The sequence below is a fragment of the Pteropus medius genome, unplaced genomic scaffold, assembly GCF_902729225.1.
Source record: "Pteropus medius unplaced genomic scaffold, Ma_sr-lr_union100, whole genome shotgun sequence".
NCBI classification, from domain to species: domain Eukaryota; kingdom Metazoa; phylum Chordata; class Mammalia; order Chiroptera; family Pteropodidae; genus Pteropus; species Pteropus medius.
The window spans coordinates 3,988,848-4,013,452 of NW_024356248.1; the positions used below are offsets into that span (position 1 = coordinate 3,988,848).

General features: G+C 43.8%; 1 protein-coding gene and 1 pseudogene across 1 annotated transcript; one reads left to right on the plus strand and one right to left on the minus strand.

The window, feature by feature from the left end:
* Nucleotides 1–1,491: 1,491 nt before the first annotated feature.
* On the minus strand, nt 1,492–12,296 carry SERPING1 (serpin family G member 1). The gene is made up of 8 exons (XM_039860181.1): nt 12,167–12,296; nt 11,591–11,665; nt 9,519–10,092; nt 7,909–8,043; nt 6,209–6,412; nt 5,881–6,020; nt 2,886–3,105; nt 1,492–1,981 (listed from the first exon to the last, which is right to left on the minus strand). Exons 2-8 carry the CDS (start codon nt 11,639–11,641, stop codon nt 1,728–1,730), a joined length of 1,578 nt encoding a protein of 525 aa, XP_039716115.1. The 5' UTR covers nt 11,642–11,665; nt 12,167–12,296; the 3' UTR covers nt 1,492–1,727.
* Nucleotides 12,297–20,535: 8,239 nt separating this feature from the next.
* Nucleotides 20,536–20,654, plus strand: LOC120600916 (uncharacterized; annotated as a pseudogene).
* The last annotated feature ends 3,951 nt before the right edge of the window (nt 20,655–24,605 follow it).

Sequence of the window (24,605 nt, forward strand, 5' to 3'; positions counted from 1 at the left end):
TCTGTGGGTTGATGCCCAGATCCCTATTATCGTCTGGGGGCGGGTGAGGAGACAGGTACCTCTGCACTGTTTGTGGCTGTGAACTTGAATGTCTTGAGTGAGAGCTGAAGGCAAGCAGGTGAGTGAGAAGGGCCGAGGATGATCCGACCAGCAGCCAGAGGGCTAAACCCAGAAATCGGTCGGCCCTTTGGGGTTGACGACACTACCTGGGAGAGGGGAAAATGGGGAGAGAAGACAGTCACGGGGGGCTGGGAGCACGGCATAGGGAATGTAGTTAGCAGTCATGCACTGGCTACGTGTAGAGCCAGATGAGTGACAGAGTAAGCGGGGGGATCATTTCGTAAACTATATAAATGTCTAACCAATGTACTGCATACTTAATAAAAATAAATACAAGACAGACATAGTGGATGGAGAAAAGGGGACAAATAGAGACAGAGTTGAGACAAAAATGGGATTAGGAGAAAGGGAAAGAGAGAGAGAGAAGGCTAAGAGGCAGAGCATCAGTGAGTCAATGAGAATAAACTAGAAATGAGATAGCGCATATTATGAGATATCTTCAGAGATGACAAGAAAGAACGCTCTGCTCTGGGTTAAAAATCTATCTTCCTCGCTGTCTCAAGCTGTAGGTTTTGAAGGCAGGTGCTAGTTTGTCATCTTTACATCCCCTGCACTTAGCATAGTGCAGACTGATGGGCACTATGTTTGTTGAACAACTCAAGAAAATATGAAGAAAAGGCAGGATTTTTAAGATGGAAGAGCAGAGAGACATAGCATGGCCATGAGCTTAGAGTCACCAAGATGTGCTTTTGAACCCCAGTCCTGCCATTTCCTAACTGCATGACTCTGAGACTTAGCCTCTGAGTCGCGCGTTTACCATATAAAGTTGTGAGGAGGGATGTCTGCAAAGCTCTTGACAGACCGCCTGTGTAAGTTCCCAATGGCGTCAGCTACTGTTATTACCGTTGTCCCAGACAAATAAGGGGGATAGGGACGGTGATAAACAGATTGCATGAATAGCCTCCAATTAATGACTCTGCCCTGTAACTCTCCAGTGCTTTTCAACTCCAAACTCCAGGTCTGGCCATGTGACTTGCTTGCTTTGGCTGATGGGAAACTTGATGCAAACAGAGGTGCAGAGGTGTGAAAACGATGGCCCGTTTCTGACTCCCTTCTTGGAATTCTGCCCCTGCAGGCGAGCCTGCTGGAGGGATGCAGATGTGGAGAACAGCCAAGGTGTCTCACCTGAGGCCGCTGTAGGTTAGTCTTCCCTCAACTATCACCCTGCCAACTACTGCAGGTGTGTAAGCAAGCCTGAGAAAGATCAACCAGGTCCAGCCCGGATCTGTAAAACCATTTTGCCAACCTGAGGCTTAAGTGAAACGAGCGATTCTCGTTTGAAGCCACTAGTTATTACGAGGCAATAGCTGGCTGACATGGGGACATGGTGGTCCTTGTCCTTCAAAACTGAAAGGCAAATGGAAGAGAAAGTCATGGTCTGCCAGGTTTTATTTGTAGTTTAGTGAACTCAAACCGGAGAAAGCTGCAAAAAGTGGTTTGGAGCGTCATAGGGAAGGGATGCTAGAAGCAGGTCCCTTCACCAGAACCTGAGGGAGCCCACCAGGTGAAGGACAGAAGACACCAGAGGTGGGAGGTGGCCGGGGGCAAGTCCAGGCAGGTGGCGGCAGGGCTGTCACTGGGAGAGCTGAGGGCCCGAGGGGAAGGTCTCAGGCCCTGGGATCATACACCCGCCCCATGAAGACAGGGAACTTGTGCTGCTGGTCCCAGAGCAGGAAGAGGAAGGGCTGCTGCACTTCAAAGACCAACAGAGTACGGGCCACAGAGATGGCTGAGGCCGCCGCCGCCTCCACCCCTGTCTCCGTCAGCTCCAGCACGGTCTGGTGCTTCATCGCAGACACCTGAAGATCTTGGTCCTCTGTCAGCCCGCACAGGTCGAGGTCGTAATAAAAGTCAAAGAATTCTAGGGCGTGACCAGAGAAAAACAATGAGTCAAAGACTGGCACAAAACCCTCAGCTCCTGAATTTTCCCAAGTCCCAGTCCTCTCTTCCCCTCCCCCTTGCTTATCAAAAAAAAAAAAAATAGATCACGCCTTCTGGTCCAGTTCATGGGATGCTCTGTCAGTGGGCCCATCGTCATCCTAACCACCACTTTCTCTCAACTGGGGAGAGGCCTTGCCTCCACCTGCGCCCTGCAAAATCCTGAAAAAGAATGTCACTGCTTCCTTGTCAACCAAACACGTGGAAGTGAGGTATTATATCAGAAAGAGGACCCATGTTACCAAATGAGGTCACATGCAAAGGTGTGATGTCATATACTAGGAAACAAGATCATCTATTAGGAGGTCAAGTTCTTTAACAGAAAATGAAGTGATATATCTGGACATGAGATCAAAGATCAGGAAGCGAGGCCAAAGGTTAGAGAATGGAGTTTCTGTAGCCTCTCCTAAATTCAGAAGCCTCTAGACCCTCTTGTCCAGATTACTTCTTGCATATTCCGTGGGGTGGTTGAGTGTCATGAAACGTCTGGGGGGGCAGCAGCATCCAAGGCTCACCTTAGTCACCTGTCCCAGTGTCTCCATCACAGTGATCCATAGTGGAAACAGTTGAGAGACCTGGAGATCTGGACTGGGGTTCTGGCTCACTTCTAACTTAGCTCAAAGGACCTTGGTTAAGTCGTGTAAACTTTCTGAGTCATTTCCTTAATGATCTAATGGGATAAAAGCACCTGCCCCTCTAACTCATAGGATTGAGGGACAACCTGAAATTATAAAAGTAAAAAATACTCAGAGTGCTAAATGCATTTTAGGGACCCCCGCTTTTCTCCTCCGATGGTCTGGGAGCAACCCCGAGCTGCCGGGGCTCACCCAGTTTCTCCATGACTGCCAACATGTCCTGGTTGGTCTTTACTTTGATGCGGGGCATCATCAGAAGAGTGGGCTGGAACTTGGCCATCTCCAGCTTCCTCATGATGGCCTTGAAGACTTGTGGGCTGAGAGCCTCTTCCATGTCTTCGAGACGGTGTTTTACACTCTGGGGCACCAAGATCACCAAGCTCAGGTTGTTGGAGAGCTGCAGCTGCCCCACCTGGAGAACAAGAAGTGAACCTTATTAGTCTTCCTATCTGCTGGGTCCCAAGGCTGATCTTCAGCCCGCTGCTGGAGTCTGTACGACTTCAACAAGCAGCAGACAGACCTAGGCTCCCAGGCTTTGCCACGAAACGGGGATGCCAGCTCGGGGAACAGTGCTGGTCTGACTCTGCGCTGGTGATTTGCAGAAGGATGAACACACGTTTCTGATCATGCGGGCCAAGGATCACACCCCGACTCTGCTACTGACGAGCTATGTAATACAGGCAAGTGACGTGATGTCTCCGAGTCCTGTTCCTTTCCTCTCAAGTGTGTTATGCATAAAAAATATAATGTGCATAAGATATCACCAGTTACCAGGTCAGTCCTTTTAAAGACGTATGGCTCCTTGCTGCCTATGAGATTAAGTATAAATATAAATCTCTTAGTGTGGCATTCAAGATTGTGTACAAGCTGATTCCAGCTTACTTTTCCAGTTGGCCGTTGAAGGACTTTCACTGACGGCCAGACAAAAGTGAGAACTGTAGGACCCGTGGGTTTAATATAGGGGTTCTCAACCAAGGGTGAATTTGGCCCCCAAGGGTGGATATTTGGCAGTATCTGGAGACATTTCGGTTGTCACATTTGGGTGGGACAGGAGAGGGGGCTCATGGTGCTACTGGTGGGTAGAAGTCAGGGATGATGCTAAATCCTACAATGCCCAGGACAGCACCCCATGACAAAGTATTGTCCAACTCAAAATGTCAACAGTGCCAAGGCTGAGAAACCTTAGACAATATAGGATATGCTCATCTGGGCAGTCTGCATTCTTCAGGCCTTGCATATGGACCTTTAATCTCTAGCAAGGGAGTACCATATATGGTCTTGAATTTCTAAGGCAGTAACCTCAGCATCCCTGAATTGATAAATCTAATCCCCTTAGTTGGGTAAATACTCAAGTCCCAGGAAGACTTAGAATTAAGTATAAGGACAAAGTGAACCAACTCCATAATATTAACACCAGATGATAAATTCAGGATAAACTCTGTTTATTATTTAAAATAGTGTTTATAGTTTTAAAGAGACTCAGACATGCTAGTTTTATGCTTTTAAGCGAAAAGGTGTAGCATAATTTCACTAACTTTGAGGATGGCGTTGAGATGTTGAATGAAAGTCGATTTATTCTTTAAATTTAATTTTCAGTTTACAATTAGGCTTTAGGTGCTAGGAAGATATAGCGAAGCAGGATTGTAATTCTGCCCTGTCAGGTATATGGCATACTTAAAAAAATCAAGTATATTAAATTTGTAAAGTATACATATAAACGCGAAATGCTTTGGGGAATATTAATTAACCATATTTGTAAATGAAACAAATGGTTTCAAGTTTAATCTGTTCAAAGCAGCTTAGAGAATAAACAAAATTGTGTTTATATAAAATTATAAATAATGTAATAAATTTGCTTAAAATTAAAAAGCTTAAGTAAGATTTTGATTTTGAAATTATAACATTAAAACATTAAATCAACGATTCATTTAAAATCCAAGGAACTGTTTTTTGGGCTCCTTTGGCACCAAAAAGACTTCACGCTGACACCCTCCCCCCACACACAATGAGTTAGAGCCATGGCTGGACCGTGCCATGTATATTCACTTTCCTCTGCCTTATACATATGCTATTCTGGTTTTGTTAAATAGTTATGAATGGTCAAATTCACTGAATAGGGCTGGATGACTGGGTGGAAATGAGCATGAATGGGCAAAAGTAACTTCCTTCATGAAGTCTTTCCAGCCACTCATGTTAGCACCCTTCACTGAATTCATTTATTTATTCAGCAAACATATAATGAGCACTTCTTATATGTGGCATTGTCTAGGCACTGGGGACAATGTGGTATAAACAAGACAGGTAAGGTCTCTCTGTTCCCAAGCGGAGAGATAATATCTCAGAGAGACAGAGAATATTGTAATCGAATAAGCAAATAACATCATTTCAGATAGCAACAAATACCACAAACACAACAAAATGGGGTGATGTTACAAGGTGAGGAGGGGGTTACTTTAAGGAGGGGGAAGTCCCCTCCACCAAAGTGACCTCTGAGCTGACACCTGGAAGAACAGAAGTAACAAGTTATGTGAAAACCTGAGCGAAGAACGCTGTGGGCAGAGGGGAAGCTAAGGACACCTCCCAAAGTGGACACAAACCTGGCATGTCAGCCTGGAACTAAGTCCCTGGGTGTCTCCCATTGTTTCCTATCTCATAGGTCTGTGTCTTGCTGACCTAACAAGGCAGAAATATCTGACGTAAGACAGTTTACTAACTAGAATCCTCCGGGCTCCAGATTCTGTCTTCCCTCCCCACCCGCCCACTGAAATTATACGGTTCGATTTCTGCTAAGAAACGTAAGCCATTTAAGACATGCACACACACATGCTTACCACGTGCTGGCACACACAAATATACCTATACGCGTGTACACAAACATATGCATGCTGCACAGGCGTGCACACATCAGATGCGCTGCATAGAAACGTGACTCACTTTTTGCTACTCAGTGCAGTAGAGATGAATGAAGAAACTTTAGAATCCTGCTTTCCAGCCTAACATAAACAATGCCTGCCTCGGCCAAGGCTGGAGAGGGGGGAAGGGAAAAAGACAGGGTGGAAATACAGAGGGAAGGAATAGAAATGATGAATTAGTAAGGGTACACCCTAAACTGATGGAACCACAGCAGAAACGAGATCAGGACACACAAGAGGCTCTGAAACAGGAGTGGGAAGAGCCCAGAACCTACCTTGGCTTTCAGAGTCGGGTCAGTGAAATGGGCCACTGGGTACTTTTTGCTAATCATCATGGGCACTTTTATCTCAGAGGATTTGAGGTAAAAGCGCTCCTTCTTAGTTTTTGTGGGATCAAATGTTATCTTCCATTTGGCTGGAGGAAAGAGAGAGGGGGAGGGTTAGTCTAATGCAGGTGGGGAAAGGATGAAAAGCTAAAATCCCTGTTAGCAAGGGGTGGGGTGGGTACAATGGGATCCAGCTGTGGAGCTTGGGTGGGCTCTGAAGCCAGCGGAGGAGGAAGGACTCAGGATGGGCAGGTGACCTGGTCCAGGGCCCCCTTACCATTCAGGTAGATTGTGTTGAGGAGGATGAGGCGAGTGTCGGAGGGCAGGCTGTCTAGAATCTGGCCAATCTTTTGGTTAGTCTTCTCTGCCACCCAGGTGTTGATGAGCTTCAGGTTTTCATTGCTGTCATTTCCCAGGACTCTGGGGCTGCTGCCATATAAGCTCTTAGAGGCATGCACAAAGGCATCCCTTATGGCCAGGTCTGGGGGGTGGAGGGTGGGCAGGTAAAAAAAGGAGGCAAGAGTCCCCTGAACACCCTCTTCCCTTCGCTCTTTGTGCTCACTCAGCGTAGCATGTTGGAGTAGGGGTCCAGCCCACTCTTCTTACAATGAGGCCCAAAGCCAGCAAACCCTGAACTTGGAGCAGAACTCATTCTAAGGCTTTGCTGCTTCTGCTTGCCATGTGACCATGGCTCGGCAAGATAACTCTTTGAGATCTGAACTTCCGTTAGCCTGTCATTTTCCTTCTCGTTCCTTAATTCAAGGGGGAGCAGAGTCCGCTTTCTGGTCTCGGGGAAAGTTTGTAACAAGACTTCCTGGCTTTTGCTCTCCAAAGCCCATGTCCATTAAGGAAAATAGTGTTTGAAAGAGAAACATTTCCTGGACTAAACAACTAATATTGAATACAGTTGTATTTTCCACCAACCTAGCAAGACAGAGGATAAAGCTGATTTATAGCAAGTAAGTAAATGCAACATTACTTGAACACCTCTGAGCCATATTTTCCCATCTCTAAAAAGAGGGTTTTAGTGGTAAACACACAATAGAATATACAGATGTCAAATTATAATGTACACCTGAAAATTATATAATTGTATTAAGCAATGTTACCCCAATAAACTTAATTTAAAAAAAGAGGATTTTTTTTTTTAGACACGGTAGTATTAGGTGAGTTTTCTTTCTTGCTTTCTCTTTGCTTTTCTATATATTTCTCAGTTTCTACAAAGAATGCGTATTACTTCTACAAATCAAAAAAAGGACAGAAAAAAATTCTCCTTTATTTAAAGAGGGGGTCAGACGAGATCTATAGTTTTCAAATCTTATTAAACGGCAGAACTGTGTTTGCAAATAAAGTCATATCTGAAGCCCACAATATAAAAGGGCTCTGGTTGAGGCTGGTATGAATTCCGAGCCCATGTGGCTCCATCTCCCGCTCACGGGAAGTGGTACCCCACCTTACTCAACCACCCTGATCCCCCAACTCCCATCATGACTCCCAAAGCAGCTCTGCCGAACCCTGGGGCTCTGGGGAACAAAATTTGAAACCAATTATATTAGATCATTTTGTTCTTATTACCTACTTAATAATCTAACACATGTAAATGACAAAAAATAGATATAATACAAAAAAAGCACAAAGACTAGGAACCCCAAGATTCCCCTGACTCATGTTAGCTAACATCTGTTTGTTTGTTTGTTTGTTTGTTTGCTTCTATAAGCTATCTAGCCCTATCTGTTCAGGAACTCTTATTCTAAACAGAGTTGATGAATGCAAGTGATTTGCCCAAACTCTCCCCAGGGGAACTACCCAGCTCCTGGAGCCACTCCATAAGTCTGCTGAGGCCCTCACTTGCTCTGCAGTCCATCTGCGATGTTCCAGCTCTAACATTCTCTCTGTCCTCTTTCCTCAATGCTGGGTCCCCTTCAGAATCCCCTCAGGACCCTGCTCAGCAGCTGCCACCCTTCCCCAGGCACTCACCTGGGCTGTGGAAGATCTGAGAGGCTGAGGTGAAGCCTTTGGATGTGAAGGCCTGCAAGGCTTGGTGGACGCAGGCAAAGTCCGTGGGGTAGGAGAGGGTGGTCTCCAGGTTTGTCTTGGTGCTGTTCCCAGCCCCTAAACAAAGAGTGGAGATGAGGACCACCTGCAGGAGGTGTGGGGGCCCACCATTCAAAACCACTTTTGAGGGACCGAGCTGGAATGGGGGGTTGTCGCCTGCTATGGAAGGGATGACACATCACCACAGCTGAAAGCATGGTTTCACGAGACAATGTGTATGTCAGAAAGAGAGGGGTGGGGAATTATAAATAATCAGTTAAGCTTTTCGAGAGCTTTGAATATTCTCCTCCCATTTTTCTACCTAAGTTTTATTCCACTCATCATTCAAAGCCTGGTCAATCACTGCCTGTTCGACATAGTATTATTTAGTTGGTTTGAGTTTACGAAATGTTCATCCTATAGGCAGAAACACTAGATCACTATTAAGAGGAGACATCAGACAGAGCATCATAAATGAGGATGGATGTTCAATACTTCAGTTATTCATTATTAAATACTTATTGTACACATCTTTGTGCAGCAATAGATAAAATTTATTGAGTACTTACTTGGTTCCAGGCATTAAAGTGTTTCTCTCCTATTATGTCATTGAATCACAATAATCCTTCTCCATAAGGACAATTACTATCCCCACTGTGCAGATGAGAAACAGGTTTTAAGCGATTAAGTAGCCTACTCATTGAAGATCACATAGTTAATTAGTGGAGGATGGAGACAGGATTCAATCGGCATCTTCTGGGCAATAAGGAAATTAACCGAAACCAACCAACTGAAATGTGCCCCCCCAGGGGACATTTGGAAATGTCTGAAGACACTTTGGTTGTCATAACTTGGGAGGTGTGGCGGGGCAGGGGGGGCGGTGTGCTACCAGGATATAGTGGGTAGAGGCTAAGGATATTAGGATTCCGGGACTCCAGAGGGAAGGTTCTCATATTATCTCTAGTAGCCTTCCTGGAATTTCTCCCTTGGAGTGATGGCTCTGTCTCCACTGCTTGTAGCAATTTGTTTGTGCCTATTCTAGGGTAATTACCCCTTGGGACTTGACATTGATCCCTCAGGAAGTCATAGGAAGTAACATTTTTTTGACCTCCCACCAAGCCAGGCATTGGGCTACTATCTGCTTCATTTTCTTAGGTAAATACAACCGTCTCCATTTTACATGTGAAGCCTCAGGCTCAGAGAAGTTAAGTGACCTGCCCGAGGTCACACAGCAAGGAAGCAGCATTATCACAAGGCTTCTCTTTGGTTTCATCTCTTTTATCACCTTACCTTGAACCATGGTTGGTTCTTGTTTTATATGGCACCTTGTTTATATGTTCTTGTCTAGTCTGTAGGGTTTTATAAGCAATAGTACCTATTAAATCATCATTAAATGAATGTTCAAGAATAGAAAGATTATGCATCCCTCCCGCCCCCAAAATAATGTGGCCCATTTTCACAGCTTCCTCACTGAAGCACAGCTGTGTAGGTGTCTGAGCTGGGGACCCTCACAGGAGGGCCCAACATGGGAGAGAACTTGGTCAGGTTCTTACCAAGCAGGATCTGCGTGAGCAGGCTGGCGAGGCTGAAAGGGGAGAAGGCCATGTTGGTCTCGACCTTCTTCACTGCCGAGAAGGCATGGTAGAGCTTCACTGAGAAATCTACCAAAGCCTCCCCCAACAAGGTCTCTGCTGAACGACTCTCTGACTCAGAGCAGAAAGTGACAGGCTCCGGGCACGGGGGCCCAGTAGTGGGTGCGGTGGTTGGCTGGATAGGTTGCATGGTGGTTTTGGCTCTTAGGATGGTTGAGTTGGTTGTCGGCATGGCGGAAGAGCCCACAGTGTTTTGAGTGAGTAGATTCTCGGAGATCTCTTTCTCTGAGATGTTTTCTTTGATTTCCCCTGGCAGGGTCTTTGGGTCTGTGATGTTGTGACTGGTGCCATCCTCGGAGATCTCTTTCTGAGATGTTTTCTGATTTCCCTGGCAGGGTCTTTGGTCTGTGATGTTGTGGCTGGTGCCATTCTTGGAGATCTCTTTCTCTGAGATGTTTTCTTTGATTTCCTCTGGCAGGGTCTTTGGGTCTGTGATGTTGTGGCTGGCGCCATTCAGACTTGAGGAGACTCTATCCTGCAGTTCAAGAAACTCATTCTCATTTCTCTATGAGGCACAGTCCCCTCAAACACTTAAAGCAAGAGAAGGTAGGATGTGGGCAATTTCCTGTACCTGAGAAATACTTCCTGAAAAAGCCTGATGGGTTAGGCACCTGCCCTGGAGCCACCACCATTAATTCCTTCAGAACGGGGGTAGTAGGTGGGGACCACAACAGGCAGGTGGGTGGGGGCCGGGATGTTCTCCGCAGAAGATGAAGACCAGGCAGGGCCTCTGATAGTGCTGAGCAATTACTGCTATATAGGAATTAGTTTCCCAAATTTTGGAGCTGAGAGTCCACGGCCATTTACCTATGTTCCTGCGTTCACCTGCCTAGTCAGTCCAGTCATTTGAACTTGTGGTCTTTGCCTTACAACAGTGGTTTTTCAGATTGTGGGTTGCAACCATTAGTGGGTATTGAAAATAATTAGCATTCCAGAAAGAAGGAAGGAAGGAAGGAAGGAAGGAAGGAAGGAAGGAAGGAAGGAAGGAAGGAAGGAAGAAGGAAGAAAGGAAGAAGAAGTTGAGGAGGGAAGAGGGGATGGGAAGAGAGGAGGGGGAAGGAAGAAATAGTATAGATCAGCGGCTTTTAATCAGAGACAATTTTGGCCCCCAAAGGACATGTGGCAATATCTGTAGGCATTTTTGGTTGTCATAAGGGAGGTATGGGGGGAGGGTGGAGATGCTATTGGCATCTGGCAGGGAGAGACTTGGGATACTGCAAAACATCCTACGACGCACAGGACAGCCCCTCATAATGAGGAATTATCCAGCCCCAAATGTTGGCAGTTCCGGGCTGAGAAACCATGTATTAATCCCATTTTGCTGATCAAAGAAACTGATGCTGAGACATAAGTAACTGGCCCAAGGTCTCCCAGAAGCCAAAGGAAAAACTAAGAGTCAAAGCTCTGTCTGATTCCAGGTCCCTGCTCATCACTTTCTAAATCTCAAAGGGCACAGACTGCCAATTTCCACACACGTGAACACACTGCCAATGCAAGCATCCACTTTCCCCTGGGCTCCGCCCTCACCCCCGACCTCCCAGACCTCTCACTGGATTAATCCCCATTCAGGCCCAGGTGTGTCTGCGGCCACTTGTCCTGGGGTTTTCACGTGCTCCAGCTCCTCAGGAGAGTCTGCGTTTCAGAGCAGGCAAACCCCTACCCCCCACAGCTCAGCCTCCACAACCACCGCTCGCTTTTATATCACAAAATACTGGCCATCTCCTTTATTCTCCGCTTTGTAAATCAGCCCAGGTAGGCTCGGAGAAGTGACTTGCTCAAGGCCACCACGGCTGGTGCACAGCGGGCCCGAATTCGAACCTGCGTCACTCTGAGTCTCTGCTCTTTCCACGCTTTCTACCAATGCCGCTGCAAGGATCACACTGGCTGATCCCAAGAGGAGCTCTCCTCACTCTCCAGAGCCTGAAGGGTTAATCCGCAGCCCCCCGCCCCCATCCCACGAAGGGGCCACTCACCCCAGCCAGCAGCAGCAGCAGGAGGGTCAGCGAGGTCAGCCTGGAGGCCATCTGGGCGGCGACGTCAGCCCGGACCTGCGGAGCCAGTCGGCGTCAGGGCCTGCTCTGAGCCCCGGGGCCCAAAGCCCCCACCCTGGGGCCCGCCCCCATTCCATTCCAGGCTTTAGCCCCTCTCTGCGAAGGCCCTCCTCCCCGGCTCCGGGCCACCTTCTCCCCGGCTCCGGCCGCCTCCTCCCCGGCTCCTCCCTCTGTTTTGTTTTCCCCCAAACGCTCCTCTTTCCCGGCACCCGCTGGCCCAGCCTTTCCCGGGACCCTGGCCCTGGTGTCCGTCCATCTGTTCCATTCCGGGGGTTCTGCTCTAGCCAAACAATGAGGCCAGAGGCTTGGGGAGGAGGGGAGGTCCAGAGGGGCCCGGGCACGACAGCCCCAGGAGGGGAGAGGAGAGGTGGAGAAGGGGGAGGGAGGGGGCAGAGCAGAGGTCTCAGTGGAAGCCTACAGACAGCAGAGATAAAAGGGAACTGGGGAGGAAGAGATGTGGAGACCCTCCCCCCCCACCCCTCTCCCTCCCAAGCAAACCTGCTCCCAACTCCTGGACGCTGGGCAGTTTCAGTGCAGACTGAGTGGACAGTCCCACGGGGTCAGGGAGGGTGGGGTGTATGTGTTGGGGGGGTAGGTCTTCTCTATTGGTTGGCCCAGGACACTACCCAGTTACAAATTAAGGATGATTGATCGCTGGTGTGAGTTCCCGTAAACCAGATGGGACTGGACCCCTTGATCGAGCTTTGTGGGGGCCGAGCCAGGGACTTAGCCCAAAGCCCCCTGGGAGCCGGAGGGTGCGGAAGCTTGGGTTCGGCTCTCAGCTTTACACAACGAATCTTCCCCCGCCTTCTTGGGTCATGATAAAAAACCACACAGACACAAACTGTGCTCCATGGTTTACAAGCAACCAGCTTTTGCTCATCTCGGCTGATCTTCCAAGTCACCCTTTCGAAACAGACCCCACTGTGCCGGTTCGATAGTTAAGAAACAGAGCCTTGGACCACTGATGGTCTGGCCCATGACCACCCTCACTGGAGACAGGTCTGGACCGGACCTGCATCTCCAGACGTTCCAGCCCCGCCCCTGCTCTCCCCTGGGCTCCGCGGGTGGGCCGTTTCTCCTCTGGGTGATCTGGAATCAATGATTCTTCCTTTATTCTTCCTCCTCAGACAAGGAGTCTGAGGCACCCAGCACAGCGAGCATTAGCTTTAAGTAAAAAAAAAAGAAAGAAAGAAAGAAAAAAAAAGAAGGAAGAAAGAAAAAAAGAAAAAGAAAAAAAAAAAGCGGAAAGCTGGGGTGTCTGTGTTGGTGGAGAGCAGTAGCGGTGGCCTGGGAACCAAAAGACCGGGCTGTGTGACTCTGGCAAGAGCTGCCAGATAAAATACAGGAAGCCCAGTTCAATTTGAGTTTCAGATAAACAAACACAGTTTTCTGAAGTATGTTCCATGCACTATTGGGACATACTTATACGGGAAACAAATTTTTTTTTGTTATTTCTCTGAAATACAGATTTAACTGGGCATTCTGTATCTTATTTGCTAAATCTGGCAATCATCCCTCCTTTAAAAACAAGGTGGCCTCCAATGACCTAATCCAGATCTAATGTTTGATGATTGTCTTGCTGCTGGGCTTTAGGACATTAAAGGAAGTTATTGGCTGCCAGCTCCAGAACTGCTACTCTAAGGGACTGACCAAGGGCAGAAACGAGAGAATATTTGTGTGTCTCTTTGGGGGGTCCTTGGAAAAGAACCCGTAAAGGCTCTGCTCCTGCTTTGCCGGCGCTTCATTCCCTGTGGCCTTTTGGGAACCTCCTCAACTTGTAGGGAAATTCCTTCGCCTCAGTGCCATTTGAGGAATAGAGTGAAGAAATAAAATGAAGGCACTATAGTCAAGCTGCTAAATTACTAAAATCAAGTAGGCTGAGGTATGAGGAAACAACTCTATGTGTGTTTTAACCAGCCTAGGAATTTAAAGGTTTGAACTTCTCAGTTCTGAGTCGATGCCTGCATTTGATCAAACCTCCAGACAACCCTCTGATTACCTCCTGAAGAACTCACGCATCCACACCACCAGACATCCACCTGTCACCCATCATCCAGACTGCCTGACATCTGACTAATAGCCATCCTGGACCAATCCTAGGGCTAAGAGTGCAGGACTGATTATTCTCAAGCACTTTTTACTCTAAGAGCTCAACTTTTCTTTCTTCTTTGGAACGCTCTGGGTATCACCTAGTTGCATTTCCAGTTTGCAAACTCTAAGACCCTTGAATAAATCTTTATCGTTTATTTCCAGACAAAGCTTCGAGACTCTTTTTGAGTTCATTCGACACATGGTTGGATCAGCTGCACACACAATAATACCACGTCTCCATCTCCAGGGCCCAAGATGAGGGCCCCAAAGGCGCATTGAGCTTGTGAGTTCTGGGAAATAGGTCAGCTAAACAAAAAGAAGGTGGTGGAAAACAGCCTCACTTATCCTCTCGTTAATTCTTACAACACCTATGAAGTGGGTGCTAACATGAGTCCATCTTAAATGAATGGAAAAAAAAAAAAAAGAGAGACAGAAATTAACTGACAGAGCTAGTTAGTGACAGAGCCAGGATATGGAGCAAGTCTATTTGATCCTGAAATCTTGTATTAACCCCAATAAATTACTAGCATTCACTGAGGGCTAGCCCGAAGCAGGCAGCAGAGTGAGCATCCTGTGCCCAGGTGCAGGAGTCTGATGCTCTGTGGACGGAAGTCTCAGAGTGGACAAGGCCCAGTGGGGAGGTTTTCCCAGCCTATGGATCTACTGCCATTACCCAGCTTAGCTCTCTGACCAAAACTATCCCTGCACAACGGACATTTAGAGGAGAGGGTGTCTGCTCTGTGCAGACTCCGCTGCCTGACGAAGCTGGCGCTGAAGCTGAGGCTCTCCCCGCCTGAGGCACTAGCACTTTTCTGCCAGTGGTTGACTTAACTGAGGTGTGTGGAGAATTTCTCCCTGGTCATTCAGATTGTCAATCAGCCTGAGGCTGTGAATTCAGTCCTTTTCCCACTGGGGAAGGTCTAGGGTTTCTCTGCCATGAGAACCTACCCTTCTGGTGGGTGAGGACAGATGAGCCCACAGGGACTTCTTCCTTCATGTTGCTTATGTACATGGCTTCTCCCTCCTGTGGGTTAGATGAGGTTCAAGTTCTTATTAAAGCTCTCCGTACTCAAAACAGAGTTTATTGTTGTTGTTGTTGTTGTTATTATTATTAGGTTTTTCTTTCAGGTGAGTCGTCAGATACTAAACATACAAGTTGCTGTCAGTGAATGCTTTCACACAATCTATATATCTATAGATTAGTTTACCCTCTAAAGAAAAATTATACAAAACTTGGAAAAAAGGCAGAAGAATTAGGATCAGCTGATTCTTAGAACATAGAGAATGATTCAAATGATAATTTTCTCGGTTCCCATACAGGCAGAAGAACTCAAGCAGTCCCATTCTAGTTGCACAGAGAAATTGACTGATTACAAAGAATGCCTTGGACATGTGGAGGCTAAAAAAATTAAAATAAATAAATAAATAAATAAATAAATAAATAAATAAATAAATAAATAAAACAATACTTTTCCTCTCACCTTCTAAGTTCTTCTAGCTGGGCTACTAATCAAATTAACAGAGACAGATTAACAGAAGAATTTCAAATGTTTAATACATATGTGAGGGACAGTCACATAAGCATGAATATTCCAAAGAAAGTCAGGCAACATTGGGTATATAAGACATTTTTGGACAAAAGAAAAAAGGAGGGGACAAGGTGTTAGATTTCAGAAGTTAGAATGGGTGATTTATAGGTAGTTGAGGAAGAACAGAACATACATGGCAGGAAAAGTCTTGCTGGCCACTTAGAAACAATGGGGCCCGGGGTGTCCAGCTAACAGGCTTGGGGTCTCCCTCACTAACGCTAGGGTAAAGACTCTTAAGGTGATTAAGCCCAGGCTCCCTCCCTAAAGGAGGTTTTCCGTCTGAATCTCTTGGGCATGTAAGAGGGGAAGGTCACAGTTTCTTTCCGAGTCTTTGTTTCTTAATAAACGGATTAAAATCAATATCCCAAAAAGCAGCTTCGGGGTGGCCAAATTTTGGTTCCCTTCAGGCACTAGGGCCCAGTCCCCTTTCTGAACCCTGGCTGAGAAATGCCATTTCAAGGGAAAGAAATTTTCTTTGGCATCTTACTTAACTATGGATCAGACGGGAATGTTCTTCTGTTTGGTAAAGATGAGTGTGAGATGGAAACATTTGGAAGAGATGATAATAATGACACTAAACGTTATGATCTCTTGTCCTTTAGGGCAATAGCCAGATCTGTAGCTAGTTTAGCTTTGTTATTCTAGCTTTTTTTTTTTCATGGAGTACATCACCCCCCTCCACACACACACCCCGTTTTCTTGCATTATTCTTTGAACCAGCTTTGTCATCCTGATGCTTGTCTCATTCATGCTCTCTCTGTGTATTTGTGTAAGAATGTTTCTGCCATTCTGAGAACGGTGTTATGGCTTTCCCTTTAGTGGGATTATAGATGTTCTCTAACCTACTAAACCTTGTCTCCTGTTCCTACATAGTCCTCCCTGCGGGAAGGCATGGGTTTGGCAGCCATGAGTGAAGGCGCCGTGCGGGTTCCTGCTGCCAGCGTGCCCCTGACATCTTCACTCATTCTCTTTCTCACCAGTCTGTCTCACGTGGGCTCCTTCCTGCTCAACTTTCCAGGACCAAGCCTTCCTGGGAACCCACCAGAGAGTCTACATTCACAGAACCTTTCTGCTAAAGACCATCTTCTCAGATATCAGCACTCCCATGTCCACTGCAGCACTGTTCACGGTAGCTAGGGTGTGCAAACAACCTAAATGTCCATCAACAGATGGATAAAGAGAATGTGATATGTATCACAATGGAGTACTATTCGGCCTTTAAAAAGAAAGGAAATTCTGCAATATAAGACAACATATTGGACCTTGAAGACATTATGCTGAACGAAATAAGCCAGACCACAGAAAGACAAATACTATATGATGTCACTTATATGAGATACCTAAAATAGTCAAATTCACAAAATCAAAGATTGGAATAGTGGTTACCAGAGGCTGTGAGGGAGGAGGTTCTAGGAAGTTATTAATCGACTGGTGTAGAGTGTTGGTTAAATAACATGAACAAATTCTTGAGATTTGCTATACAATATTATATCTATAGTCCACAATAATGTGCGATCAAAATTTGTTAAGACGAGAAATCTCATGTTGTGTTCTTCTCAAAATAAAATAAAATAAAATAAAATAAAATAAAATAAAATAAAATAAAATAAAATAAAATAATAAAATAAAATAAAATAAAATAAAATAAAATAAAATAAAATAAAATAAAATAAAATAGACCCTCTTCTTTTCATCTTCCCTCAGTCTTCTGAGGGATAGGAGGTGGGTGGGAATGAAAGACAAAGACAGGAATTAGATCCAAATAATTGTTCAGACACCAAAACCCTGAACCTGACATTCATAACCTATTTGAAGACCCCAGAAGCCAAGGAATATAAAACTTTTCTGAGTGGAAGAGAAACACGTTATGACTCCTGATGGGTGTTATAAATGGGCTCATTTCTTTCTAAGGACATTTTAATATTATTTTGTCAAAGTTTTGTAAAAATTTGTAAAAATTTTCAGACGCCCCTGTCAGGTATAAAATGAAAAGTTATTCCAGATAGAACTGCTGGTAACAGTGACAAGTATATTCTTCCAGACTCTCTTTTCTGTTTATAAAATTATATACACCTTTCCCACACACAGTTATGACTCTTTCATGATTCCTCTTCTTAATTAAATATCACAGGCATTGTACCACGTCATTACAGGCAGCTTTATTTCATTCTTCCTAACAGCTGCATAATATTCCATTGTACGGCCGTATCACAAACTATTTCTTTGATCTTGCGGTGAGAGATATTTAGATTGATTTCCAACCCCCCTAATTGCATGCTGGCTCCAGAAGGCTCCCTCTTGCCTGCCCACTTTTACACTTCTCGTCCAGCAGCTTACCTGGGTTCTCTGCCACATTTCTGTCTCTGACCTTTGACTCCGGCTCTCTGTTGCCACTTCTTTGGATAGAAACCACAGATTTGGACTATTTACTCAGCTGTGAATGTAGTCCTCTCCAAATTGTGATTTCTTGTTTTGAATCTTGTTTTGAAATATCTATTGAGACATCTATATATCTATGTCTATCTTATCCATCTTATTGATCTATCTATTAAAAGAAAGAGAGACAGACAGACAAAGGTCAGTTTTGTTCTAGAAAGGCCTTCAACCGATCATAGATAGAAATCTGCATTATTCGAAGTCCACTGTATATGTATATACGTACGTGTATATATGTCTATGTATATATGTATGTACACGCATAAGCACACACACACACACGCATATGTGTGCACACACATGTCCTGTTGGTTCTGCTTTTCTGGATAACCCTAATACAGCCCTAAACCGAAGGCTCAGTACTCTGTGCTGCCTCGACACTCGGTGAAACTGGTGAAACCCTGAGAGACTTGAACGGCCTAACTGAAAGTCCTCTGTCCTCTTTGCTCCCTTGGATAAGGTCCCCTAGTCAAACAACTCTCCTTATCAAGGGGACCAGGCAGAGTTCCTGCTTACTTCTGAGTAGTGAGTTTCAGTTCCTTACAAACCTACAGAATTATTCAAAGCCAATCACTTGCACCCTCCCATGGTAACCAGGGGGCACCACGTCCTCTTGGTACTAGAAAGTCTGCATCCCACATCCCTGGTTGCTCACTCTGTCCCTGAATGAAACCTTCATGAGGCCCTATGTGATATCTTCCCCCTTGGAATGTAAGTATTTGTGACCAATAAGCTACTATTGATCTTACTTATCTGTTCAGTGTCGGGGTCGTGTATTCAACCACCCCGCTGACCATAGGGCAGTAATCCCCCCCTCACCAATGGAATGAATAAGAGGCGTTTAAAAGAAAAAGTTAACTATTCCATCAAATTCTCCCAACACTTGGTATTGCCCTAATTTACACTTTTAGCCAAACTATTAATGTCTCGTTATAGTTTTAATTTTTATTTCCTTGATTACTAATGAGATTGAGTACTTTTTCATGCTTATGGTCCATTCGGAGTTTTTCTTTAGTCAAATATCTTGTGGCAGAAACTGATTAGCTGTGTTCATTCTTGTAGTTTGCTTTTTCTCCTGGCCATACAGCTAGGCTGGATTTCCCATCTTCCCTTGCAGTTATGTGAGCATGTGGCTGAGATCTAGCTAATGGAATGCAGGTCAAAGTGACACAAGCCATTTCTATGCCTGATCTTGAAAATTCTCCCACCCCTGAAACTCTCTTTTCCCTCTCATCTGCTGGCTGGATGTTGATGTCCAGGATGCCTTTGGCCACATGTTGAAGATAGCCAAGCGTCGGTCGGCCTGGGTGCCTGAGTGGAGCAGAACTTCCATGATGGGGAACATTAATTTTGGACTTCATCTGAGCAAGAACTTCCTCTGATGGGGAACATTAATTTTGGACTTCATCTGAGCAAGAGATAAATTTCTACAACTTCCATTGTATATGACACTGAGATTTGGGAGTTGGTTGTCATAACTGTTAGTCTACTTTAACTAATATTTACCCATTTCTCTATTTAGATTTAGGAATTCTTTTTAGATAGAAGTCTTTTGTCAGTTATATATGTTACAAATATATTCTATCCTGTGGTTTACCTTTTCATTCTATTGTAAATACTGGCTTTTGAAGAATAAAAATATAGTCAAAATGCAATGTAGTCAAATTAATAACTCTTTTCTTTATGATTAGTATGATTTTGCATTCGTTCATAAAGCTTTTCCATCTGTGGTTAAGAATGTATCCTCTTGTCAGCTAATATTTAAGTTCACCATCCACCTGGAACTAATTTTTTTCCTATGGGGTGAAGTAGTGTGGTATAACTTTTTCTTTTTTTTCTGTGTGGATATCAAATTGCAACAGCACCATTTATAAGTTTTGATATCTGGTAGACCAAGTCTCTCCACTTTTTTTCTCCTTCAAGAGTATCTTTGTTCTTTTTGATCCCTGCATTTCTATACGTATTTTAGAATCAGTTTGTCAGGTTCTGTAGAACAAAACAAACAAACAAACAAACAAACAAACAAAAATATGGAGATTTTGACTGGTATCACTTTACATCTACAGATTTTGTGGGGTAGAATTGACAACGTCACCATAGCAAGTCTTCTAATAAGTAAATAGATTATAGCTTTCCAGTTATTTGGATCTTCTTTAATGTCTCTCAATATAGTTGTATATTTTCTCTGCAGCTGTATTCCACCTATTTTTGTTCATTTTACTCCTAGGTACTCGATATATTTTATGTTGGTAAATACAGTTTATATTTTAGTTTGATCTATATTATTAAAACTCATTTTTATGTCTAGTTTCCCCTTTATTCTGTTTGTGTACCAAGGCCTAGTTTTATTATTGGCCTAGTGGTCTTAGATGTTGTACTTACTTTTCGGCTCCAGGTACACTGAATTTGGTTGGCTTTGGGTCTTCAATCTTAGATCCTAATCTGTACCCTGTATTTTCATTGAAGTTCAGTGTGTGAGGGCAGAAGGTGATGGAAGACTGCTTAACCTCTCACCCAGAACGTCTAAAGAAGATTGATCTTACCTTATACCCAGCCAATTAGCAGGCTTTTCAGTAATATCTCCAGAATCCACTCACTTCTCTCCTTCTCTGAAGTATGAACCCCATCTAGCCATAGTCATCTCTCACCCCGACCACTGAATAGCTTCCTAACTGGTTTCCATGCTTCCACTCTGACCCTTCTGTGCATTCTCCATTTCAAAGCCAGAACTGTAAAAAGATAAATTGGGTCTACAGCCGTGCTACCCTGAACAAGCCCGATCCTGTCTGATCTCCGAAGCTAAGCAGGGTCAGGCCTGGTTAGTAGTTGGATGGGAGACCACCTAGGAAGACCAGGTGCTGTAGGCGTAAAAAAGAAAAAAAATAAAGGATTGTAAGCTGACAAGGTCATTGCAATCTGTGAGATCAACCAAGGGTTGCCTAAAAAAAAAAAAAAAAAAAAAAGAAGATAAATTGGTTTTCCATGAGCTCTCTCATCACACTGATAATAAAATCTAAACTCTTTAGCTTGGCCTATGAGACTGATTCAAACTGACCTCTGCCTCCCTGTCCAACCTCCTCTTGTATTACTCAATCCCTAATTCCACCTGCCCTGCCAATGACAGTTTCTAGGAGAAGTTTGCTCTTTCTTGCCTTTGCCCTTGCGATTCCCAGTGCCAGAATTGCTCTTTCACCTGCTTTTTGCATGGCTGGTTCGTCCCCCAGGTTAGAGCTTTTAAACGTGCCTCCTCAGAGACCTTTCTGATCACCCTCTGTACTATTATCTACAAGAGTGTCCCTTTGCTTTTTCTCATGACATTTATCACAACAGGGACAATCATTTTATTTGCTCATTGTTCATTTGATTATTATTTGTCTTCCCCATCACACCGTGAATTATACGAGGGCAGGGATCCTGTTTGTCTTATTCACCATTCTATTCTTGGTGTTACCAAACTAAAAGGGGGTCATTTGCCTGTGTGCATCAAAGCCAAACAAGACACGAACAGAGGTTCGCAGCAAAGAAAGTAAAGATTTATTTAAGGAAATGGCGCCAAGCCTGGAGACAGAGGTGAACTAGTGCTCAAAAACCTGGATCCCTGATGGCTTGTAGGTTACGGATTATATAGGACAAAATTACAAAACACCATGGGTTATGGGTTCTCTGTGGGTTGTGCTTAGAGCTGACTGGTCGGAGGTGAGGTAAGGGTAATAAATCATTTCTTCAGATCTTGAGGACAGTTCTGAGGTCTCTTCCGAAGTCCCTCTGTCCAGTCACATGGGAAAGTAGCCAGGGTGTTTTTCCACCTTAGGTCTCAGGAACTGAAACATAACTTAGGTCAAGATGCTATCTTTTCCTGCCAGAGCTTCAGAACATGTGGCCATTGATCAGGTCTGGGCTACTGTCTTTTGCTGCCTCAGGGATTGCTGATTATCTATGGGAAAGGCTAGGTCACTGAGGAATATATATAGAAAGAACAATATGATTTCTAGAACTAGAGTTCAAAGGTATTTTTAATCAAAATCATAAGGACTCTCAGCTTCATATGTACATGGTATACATGTCTGGGTGAGGAGGTGAATGAATTACTTGGGAATGATTCCAGTACAACTTGGAATTTCTACCTGTTGGTCTCTAACAATTCCATCTTTCTGATCCCTCTCCATCCTTCATCAGAGGAAGTGAAAAGAAGAAGACTACTCATAAACAGGAAGAGTGGGTGCCATTTATTTATTTATTTATTTATTTATTGCTATTTTTAATTTTTATTTTTTTGAGCAATAAATTTTATTTCTAACATTTTTAAAATTAATTAACTTACTTATTTAATTGAAGAAATGATTTAAATTTTTTCCCCTCATCTACCTTCCCCCCGCCCCAGGAACCACTAGTCTACGGTCCATGTCCAAGAGTTTCTGTTTGTTTGTCTTGTTCATTTGTTGCTTTTAGGTTTATATCCCACATGTAAGTGATATCATATGATTTTCACCTTTTTCTGTCTGGCTTATTTCACTTAGTATGATTATTTCAAGGTTCATCCATGTTGTTGCAAATGGCAGTATTTCATCTCTTCTTATGGCTGAGTAATATTCCATTGTATATATGTACCGCAGCTTCTTTAGCCAATCATCTATCGTAGGACACCTCGGTTGCTTCTATGTCCTGGCCACTGTGAGTAATGCTGCTATAAACATTGGTGTGCAAATATCTTTTTGGATATGAGTTTTTAAGTCTTTGGGGTAAATACCCAGTAAAGGGATATGGTACATCAATTCTCAGTTTTTTGAGGAAACTCTATACTGTTTTCCATAGTGGCTGTACCAATTTGCAGTCTCACCAGCAGTGTATGAGGGTTTCTATTTCTCCACATCCTCTCCAGCATTCGTTATTACTTGTCCTATTGATTATAGCTATTCTAACAGGTATAAGATAGTATCTCATTGTGGTTTTGATTTGCATTTCCCTAATAGCTAGCAATGTTGAGCATCTTTTTATATATTTGTTGGCCATTTGTATGTCTTCTAGGGAGAAGTGTCTGTTCAGGTCCTCTGCCCATTTTTTGATTAGAACATTTGTGTTTTTTTGTTGTTATTGAGTTATATGAGTTCTTGTATATTTTGGATATTAGGACCTTATTGGAGGCGTTGCTTGCAAATATATTTTCCCATTCGGATGATCGTCTCTTTACCTTGTTGACAATTTCTTTTGCCGAGCAGAAGCTTTTTAGTTTGATGTAGTCCCATTCATTTATTTTAGCTTTTACTTTCCTTGCCTTTGAGGTCAAATTCATAAAATTCTCTTTAAGTCCAAGGTCCTTGAGTTCAGTTCCTGTGTTTTCTTCTATGCATTTCATTGTTTCAGGTCTTATATTCAGGTCCTTAATCCATTTTGAGTTAATTTTGTTGTGTAGTGATAGACAACAGTCTAGTTTTATTCTTTTGCAGGTGGCTTTCCAGTTTTCCCAGCACCATTTATTGAAGAGGCTTTCCTTTCTCCACTGTATGTTTTTGGCTTTGTTGTTGAAAATTATTTGCCCGTGTAAATATGAGTTTACTTTTGGACTCTCGATTCTGTTCCACTGGTCCATGTGCCTGTTTTTCTGCCAATACCATGCCGTTTTAATTACTGTTGCTTTGCAGTATAATTTGAAGTCGGGCAGAGTGATGCCTCCAGCCTCATTCTTTTTTCTCAATATGGCTTTGGCAATTCGGGGTCTTTTGTGCTTCCATATAAATCTGATGATTTTTTTGTTCCATTTCTTTAAAAAATGCTGATTGGATTTTGATGGGGACTGCATTAAATCTGTATAATGCTTTAGGTAATATAGTCATTTTAACTATTTTGATTTTTCCAATCCAAAAAGATGGAATATCTTTCCATTTCTTTGTATCTTCTTCGATTTCTTTTAACAGGGTCTTACAGTTTTCATTATATAGACCCTTCACATGTTTTGTTAGATTTATTCCTAGATATTTTATTCTTTTTGTTGAATTATAAAAGGAATTATTTTTTCCACTTCTTTTTTCTGTCACTTTGTTGTTGGAGTACAGGAACACTATGGATTTTTGAACATTGATTTTGTATCCAGAAACTTTACTGTTTTTGCTTATTGTTTCTAAGAGTGGGTATTAAAAGAAGCACACCAATTGCAAACTTGTGTCCCCTGCTAACTTGTGTGTGGCTGGGACTAATATGGAGTACTCCTAGGGATGTCATTGTGGTCCAGAGTCCAAATTCTCGCCTGCCATGTGAAAGGCTCGGATTCCACTTTTGGTCCATGTGACTTTCTTTCTGCCCACCACCGGCACACGGCAGAAATTCAATAGATATTTGTTGAATGATTCAATGAGCAAAGTCCTTTGATATTGGCTGTCAAGGACACGGATGAAATCATCCCACTGTGCCTGCTAGCGATTATTTTCTCCTATACATCCATCAGACACTTCTGGCTGCTGCTATTAGGAGACTGGTGGTGCCTGTTACCTTCTCTAGAGAACTGATCAGACTAAGTGAGGAGAGACACAAAGATATTCCCTGGAAGTGGGTGTGAGATAGGAGAGAGAAAGCCCTTCCCCAAATTCCAGGAGCACAGTAACAATTTAAGTCTAGGGCATGTTCTTTACCTTTCCCCACCTCTGTACCCCAGCATACTTCAGCCATGCGTTCCTTGTGACTGCCTGCCCTGGGTTACTCTCATTTTCCCACTAAAAACACCACTGTATTAAATAAGTAGAAATTTACATTAGTTGCCTACATTTATATATGTTGCTACAAAAACATTTTTTTGGGGTGGTGAAAATTTTTAAATATTACAAATA

What these genes read in the sequence shown, in the direction of transcription:
- SERPING1 (XM_039860181.1), bottom strand. Translation starts at nt 11,641, where the DNA reads ATGGCCTCCAGGCTGACCTCGCTGACCCTCCTGCTGCTGCTGCTGGCT. An exon ending in TGCTGCTGCTGCTGGCTGGG is followed by an intron (nt 10,093 to 11,590) that starts GTGAGTGGCCCC and finishes CTTGAACTGCAG; the next exon opens with GATAGAGTCTCCTCAAGTCT. An exon ending in CAACACAATCTACCTGAATG is followed by an intron (nt 6,021 to 6,208) that starts GTAAGGGGGCCC and finishes TCTTTCCTCCAG; the next exon opens with CCAAATGGAAGATAACATTT.